The sequence below is a fragment of the Gavialis gangeticus genome, unplaced genomic scaffold, assembly GCF_001723915.1.
Source record: "Gavialis gangeticus isolate Ggan-Ray unplaced genomic scaffold, GavGan_comp1, whole genome shotgun sequence".
NCBI classification, from domain to species: domain Eukaryota; kingdom Metazoa; phylum Chordata; order Crocodylia; family Gavialidae; genus Gavialis; species Gavialis gangeticus.
Genome location: NW_017729000.1, coordinates 5,331,659 through 5,338,475, shown reverse-complemented (window position 1 = coordinate 5,338,475; position 6,817 = coordinate 5,331,659). Strand labels below are relative to the sequence as shown.

The window sequence follows — 6,817 nt, the reverse complement described above, 5'->3', positions numbered from 1 at the left end:
AATGTAAACTCTATGTATGGATCAGTGCTACCCAAAACAGAAAGGGCACATCGTCCAAATATCAAAGGGCATTTTTCGAGGGTGTGAGGTGCTTTCAATCCAGTGCATAAAAGCGCCATAAATATTGAGGCAACAAGTGAACTAAAACACTCAGCCAGATGAGTTAAAAATAACCAGCTGTGCCAAAGAGTGACTGAAAGCGCTCAAGTCGTCTCTCCATTTCTAGAGGTTATAATAATAGATAACAGGCTAAAGCACGAGTTGGCTAAATGCTCTGGCCCTGGAGCTTCCTTGTCTGGGTTAGAACAGACATTTTAATTTTAAGTATTTAGTTTTGGTCTAAGAAAGACCTTTTGAGGTCAAAACACATACTAAAAATAAGCTGTTACCTGCAGAAATAAAGTACCGACCCTTTCATTTTAATACTCTTCTCATTTTTAAAATTTTTTTTGAGGCCACGGTTAGTTTTGGTTGGCCTGGCTCAGATGCTGGATATACAGTTGCCACCATATGATTTCTTGATATTTAAAGAAACTGCTAAGATTGGAACCATCCTCTCAGTCAATGCACCAAGCAAGTAACCATACAACTGGGTGAGCAAGTGCTCCTCTAGATACAGAAGGATTGACTCTTAAATCTGCCAAGAATGGCTTCATAGTAAATGCACTCAGTATCAAAAAACCGGCACATCCTACATGCCTAGGTGTATTATAAATACACACTCAGTATAAGTAGGTGCATACATGTCCATGCAATGGGTAGCCTGTCTTCCCTGGGCAATGCAGGACTCAAGAAATGAAGTGCCAGTTGCAGGCTCTGAGAGACACGAAGAAGTAGGATGCACTCCCTGAGCACTTCACTATCCTCGTTTGAAAGCACTTACACAGACAAATCATCTCTGCTTTGGTGCAACTTAAGTGACCCAGACTTTTCATGGGACACTAAATGAATGGGGATAAAGATGTTTTTTGGGGATGAAGGGAATTGTCAGTGCAAGAAGTGGCTGTCAGGCATATAGCTCTGTCCTCAGTTCATAGGGAGTTTTACATTCCCAGTGTTTAGCTAACCGGGGGCTTTCACCATGAATTGTGCTTACTCTGAATGACCTCCTTGGTACTATTTAGGCTGAGTAAGGGTAGCTGAATCTGGCCCTACTTTAGTACTCTAATTTTGCTTGACAATCCAAGATCTAAAGCAATTCGCAACTCACCGGTGATGTAACACGTGATTCGTCTGTTTGGCTCCGAGATATCGGCATCTAGGGTGCTGAGCGTGGCCACGACCTGCCCAGGCTCGGCGTTCTCGATGACCGACCCTTTGTAGAGTTCGGAGGCGAACTGTGGAGCGTTATCGTTCTCATCGGTGACGGTGACCTCCACCAAGGTTTGGGAAGACAACTGGACTTTCCTACCATGATCGGTGGCTACCACGTTAAAAAGGTAGGTCTCCTGGTCTTCACAGTCCAGCTCTTTCAGAGTTGTGATCCACCCGCTCTCTCCATCAATGGTGAAGAGTCCCCTGAGATGATGCCCTGATTCTGCTTCCAGGCTGTAGGTCACTTGTCCATCGCTCCCGGTGTCCTGGTCATTAGCAGTCACTTGAATTACGGTGGTTCCCGATGGCATGTTCTCCATGACGAAAGCTTTATAGGGGTCTGCCTCAAAGACAGGCTTGTTGTCATTGATGTCTTGGACTTGGATGTTCACCGAAACCAAGGAGACTAGATCTGTCTCCTGGTGGGAGCAGTGAGCCAGGACGTCAACCTGGTACCACTTGGTGGTCTCGTGATCCACGGGCTTGCTGACTTTCAGAACCCCTGTTTTCTTGTCTAATGAAAAGACCTCGTCCTTATTGCTTTCAGCCGTGGTTCCCTTCACCAGGCTGTAGATGATGGGTTCCTCTGCAAAAGCTTTAACTGACCCTATTTCTGCCCCTTCTGGAAGGTCTTCTGATGCCGAAAATGTATACAGGGGTTCAGAAAATCTTGGCAAGGAGACTTCTCTTGGGACAACCTGGAGATTCACCGGGACAAGAGAGTTCCAGTGAGGGGGTCTGCTGTCTTCAGCTTTGACCTTGAAGTTAAGCGCTCTATTTTCTAGCCCAACGAGGCTCTCCTTGACCTTAACGACCCCCGTGGCAGCGTTGATCTCAACCAGGTCCTCTGCTATGTCTTCCCCTGAATCAACAGAGTAGGTAACATCTGCATTTACACCCTCGTCTGCATCGTAAGCCAGGACCTGAATGACCGGGGAGCCTTTGCTTACATTGGACTGGATGGACAAGGTGTATTCAGAGGCTTTAAACTGAGGGGGATTGTCATTCTCATCTGTAAGGATTATCTTGACTGTGCAGAAAGCCACCTTCCCGCCCCCATCCTTTGCCATGATTTTAATTGCAATGATCCTCTCTGTGGAATTTTCCCGGTCCAGTTTTTGCAACGTGGCAATGTGGCCTTTGTCGTCAATGGCGAACTTCTCATCAGCGAGCTTGTTTATGATGGTATAATCGATGGTGCCGTAGGGGCCATCATCTGGGTCAACAGCCAGTAACTCAATCACCTTCGTTCCGACCTCCGCGTTCTCGGCCAACTCTGCTTCATACACCTGGTGCTGAAAAGCCGGGCTGTATCTATTTGCATTGGTGGTGTTGATATACACCGGCACAGTGGCCTTGAACACCCCGTCCGAAGCAGATATCCTGAGGTTGTATGATGAGTCCAGCTCCTTTTTGCAGCGGTTGAACATGGAAATGATTCCAGAAGTGGTGTTGATGGTGAAATGCCTGTTTTCGTTACCCGAGAGTATGAAGTACTCCAGTCTCGTAGTGTCTCCGCTGTCAGGGTCCAGGGCCTGGACTTTTACCACGATATGACCACAGGTGGCCATTTCGCTGACCTTGGCTTTGTACTGGAGTTGGCTGAACTCGGGGGGGTTGTCATTGATGTCTACCACGTCAACAACCACCAGGGCTTCATTGCTGAGCGGGGGCATCCCATGATCTGTTGCCTTAACCTTCACGCGGAACTGATGGTTCGTTTCATAATCCAGCGGCTGGGCGGTTGTTATTTGTCCCGTGTTGGCATCGATGTTAAAGGACTTGACAGCGGTTGAGCCATCGTCCAAGATCTGATAGGAGATAACTTTATTTCTTCCCGAATCTTTATCAGAAGCAGAAACCTGGACAACAGGGGTCTGAGCTGGCAAGCTTTCAGAGACAGATGCAGTGTAGACCATCTGAGAAAACACAGGCGGGTTGTCATTCATATCCTCCACCTCCACTTCGATGGCGGCTTCAGAAAAGGAGCCCAGCGCTGTGTCTGTGGCTCTCACAGTAAATGTATGCTTGGTCTTCAATTCATAGTCCAGCTGTCCTATGACAGTAAGGACACCCGTTTTGAAGTCAGCGTTGAATAGTTTAAGGGCGTCTTCTTCTATGATGTTGTAGATGAGACGCAAGCCTTCGGGACTGCGGGCTTGTATGTGGAGAATGGATGAGTACAGGGGGATGTTTTCCGGTACCTTGACTCTATAGTAAAGGCTTTGGAAGAGAGGGTTGGATTTGTTCCTCACGGTGACTATAACCTCCTCTTGGTCATGCAGGGAGGGTTCACCACTGTCTTTGGCAATAACTCTAAGGGTATATTTATTCAAAGCTTGATAATCGAGGGGTTTCTGGAGTGAGATGTCTCCTAGGTAGGGGTCTATCCAGAAGTACTTGTAGTCCTCAGCGAAGGAGTAAGTAATGGCTCCGTTGTCTCCTATGTCCTTGTCAGTGGCAGACACCTGGAAAAGGACATCGCCTGGTTCAGCGCCATCCTGGACTGACGTATAATATGGCACATTCTCAAACTGGGGTGGATTATCATTCACGTCCTCTACGTAAACCTTGACTTTCACCTGAGATACGCGAGGTGGTTTTCTGCTGTCCTTTACTTCCACTGCAACTTCATGCATGTCTTGAGTCTCACGGTCAAATCCCACCCCGTTGGTCTGCAGCACTCCCGAAGCCTGGATCATTTTGAACTTCTCCTTGCCATTTAAGAGGGAGAAGAAGAGCGGCTCATTCAGCTGATGCCCCTGGACTCCAAGAACCACCAGAGTCTTCTGATCGGTTGAATTCTCCACCACCGTTGCCGTATACAAATCCAGATCAAATTTTAAGCCAGTCACTTGTGTTTCTGTTAAATTTATCTTAACAAGAGCAGTACTCTGATACAAGCCATCGCTAGCTCTAACTGTGAGCTCCCGATAGCTTCCTAGGCTGGTAGCGTTGAGCACAGAGAGAAGACCAGTGAGGGGGTGGATGCTGAAGGCATTGTCAGGGTTGCCTTCCACGAGGCTGTAGGTCACCTCTGAATCGGGATCTTGGGCTTGCACTACAAGGAGCTCCATGCCTGGATGGGCAGGTAACAAGACAGATAGCTCATAAGTGCCTTTTGGAAAAACAGGAGGAGAATCGTTCACGTCTTTTACGTAGATTGTGACCTTGGCAGGCTTGGATGCGTACAAAATGGGATTGCCGCTGTCATGGACATAGACGGTGAAATGGAAAACTGGGATGAGTTCATAATTGATCTCGGCATGGGTGGTGAGGGTCCCCATGCTCGGATCTATCGTGAAATATTTCCAGGCCTCTGGCTCCAAAATTTCATAGACCAGCAAGGCATTGGAGTCTTGGTCAGCATCTGCTGCATGTGTCACCAGCGGGGCGTTGCTTTCATCCATAACCAGGCTCGGCACGGGAGCGTTTTCGAGGATCCAGCCAACGAAGGAAGGCTTCACAAAGGCCGGCGCGTTGTCATTCTCGTCTATGACATAGATCAACACGGTAGCGTCCGTAAATGCCCCTGCCATGTTGGTGCCCCGCACTTTTAACTGGTAGAACGAGACCTGCTCGTAATCTAAGCTTTTCTGCATGGAAATGAGGCCTGACTGGTAGTTCACCAAGAACACGCCGTCCCTGTTCCCTTCTTTGATTTCATAGCTGACCGGTGACAAACTGGTAGCTGAAACCAGGACGAGAGGAGAGCCAACTGCAGTCGACTCGCTGATCTCTGCAACGTACTCCACCTCTGAGAATTTGGGAGGGGTGCTGTCGGAGGGTCGGATGTGAATGTGCACCATGGCAGAATCCCGCAGCTGGGGAAACCCTTGATCTTCTGCCTTGACGATGAGAGCGAACCGCTCTTGCTTGGAGCGGTCCAGTTTCTGAGCGACTGCAATAATTCCAGAGTGCGGACCGATGCTGAAGAAACCTTCGCTGTTACCTGTAGCGAAAGGGATAGAAAAATGGAGAGGGTGGCAATACTCTTTAGCTGAATTTTCTATCTGGTGACATTCCTGGCATTAGATCTGGTGATGTGTGTTGGCCCTTTTCTGTTCCCTTCATTGGGAAATAGTAATCTGTACTAGTCTAGAGGCCGGGTCTGGCTCTCCAAAGCAATTGTTGTCTTGTAAATGTTTAGCAAACTCATGCATAGACTAGGGGGATGATGAGAAAAAAAACTCTTAAAAAAATTAATCTGGGTGAATGCGGTGCTGGTGGAATGTGCTCGGTGTATATTGACCAGGTACGGGATGGGTGATATCAGGTCCAGCTGGCCCCATCCCACTCATAATCACGATTAGTGCTGTAATACCTAAGAGCCTCTGTCATGACTAGGTGCTGCACAAATCCAGAACAAAAAAAGGGTCCCTGTCCCCTTTGGGAGCCAGCACGGCACATCCAAGAGGGGAGTTGTGGGGGCTGTGGACACCCAACCCACTTAGCTGCCAAAGTGAGATCATTTGCTCACAGCCCACGAGGTGCCAAGCTGCAAGCCAGAGGTCAATCCAGATGTTTCCGCATTTCACTCGCTAACATCTGTGGTTCAGCTAGCAATTCCCTAGCGGTGACTCGCTCTTCTCCGAGACACTCCAAGACATGCCAAAATGAGCTCTGAGCTGAAACCTAATATAGATAACGAGCAATTAGCAGTTCCTAACTGTGGACCCAGTTACCGCTTCTGCTTCCAGTACAGGTCTGGGGCCGAGCTATCTGATGGGAAAGGCACAGTGTGCTACGACTTTCTCTTTCAAGGTAGCCAGAAATCTGGAGCTCCGTCAGGGCTTCTGTCTGCGTTCAGTCAGGCTGCCTTTCAATTAGAGAGATTAATTATGCCCTGGAAGAACATTCATATAGCAATTAGGCATTGGTTGCTGGAAGACATGAAGCGATAGGGAACAACGAGAGTTTGTATTTAGCAGAAGGCAGAGCCAGGGGTCTGACACTGAAGAAGAAATGCACTTCTAATTCTTAGCCAGCTTCTTCCTTCAGCTCATGCAAGAGGTGGTTTTCGAAGCGCTCTCTAAAGAGCTCTCCGTCCCTGGCCACTAGCATGAAGACACCATTGCATCCCAGGAAGCAGGCATGTTCATGGCCTCAAGCAGCCTCGTCTCGTCCCTCACCTGCCTGAAGGGAGTAGTGGATTTCAGCATTCGCGCCTTGGTCCTGGTCCAGAGCTCTGACTTGTATCACCTCGGTGCCTACAGCGGCTGCATCCAAGGCCTCGGCCTCGTAGTGGAAGCTGGTGAACTGGGGTGGGTGGATGTTGCAGTTTTCCACGTGGATGACGACCCTGGCGAAGTTCCTCTTGATGGGGACTTCCTGGTCCCGCACCTGGAGGGCACAGAGGGGGTTAACAGTGTTGTCAGGGGTCCTCTGCAAAGTGCTCGTTAAAACCAACGGGCTGCACATGCAACAACATACACCATGTGCCTTCGTGGGGACTAAATCCGTGACGAAAACTTAGGCCTTTGGCACTGATGGAGAAGGACTC

General features: G+C 48.7%; 1 protein-coding gene across 2 annotated transcripts in view; it reads right to left on the bottom strand.

Moving 5' to 3' along the window:
- The window catches only part of FAT2 (FAT atypical cadherin 2), a 107,817-nt gene that overhangs the window by 25,820 nt on the left and 75,180 nt on the right, over nt 1–6,817 (bottom strand). For both annotated transcript variants that reach the window (XM_019506109.1, XM_019506110.1), the window contains exons 10-11: nt 6,447–6,657; nt 1,211–5,266 (exon numbers count right to left, since the gene is read on the bottom strand). In XM_019506109.1, coding sequence (XP_019361654.1) covers nt 1,211–5,266; nt 6,447–6,657 — 4,267 coding nt within the window. The remainder of the gene's footprint in view (nt 1–1,210; nt 5,267–6,446; nt 6,658–6,817) is intronic.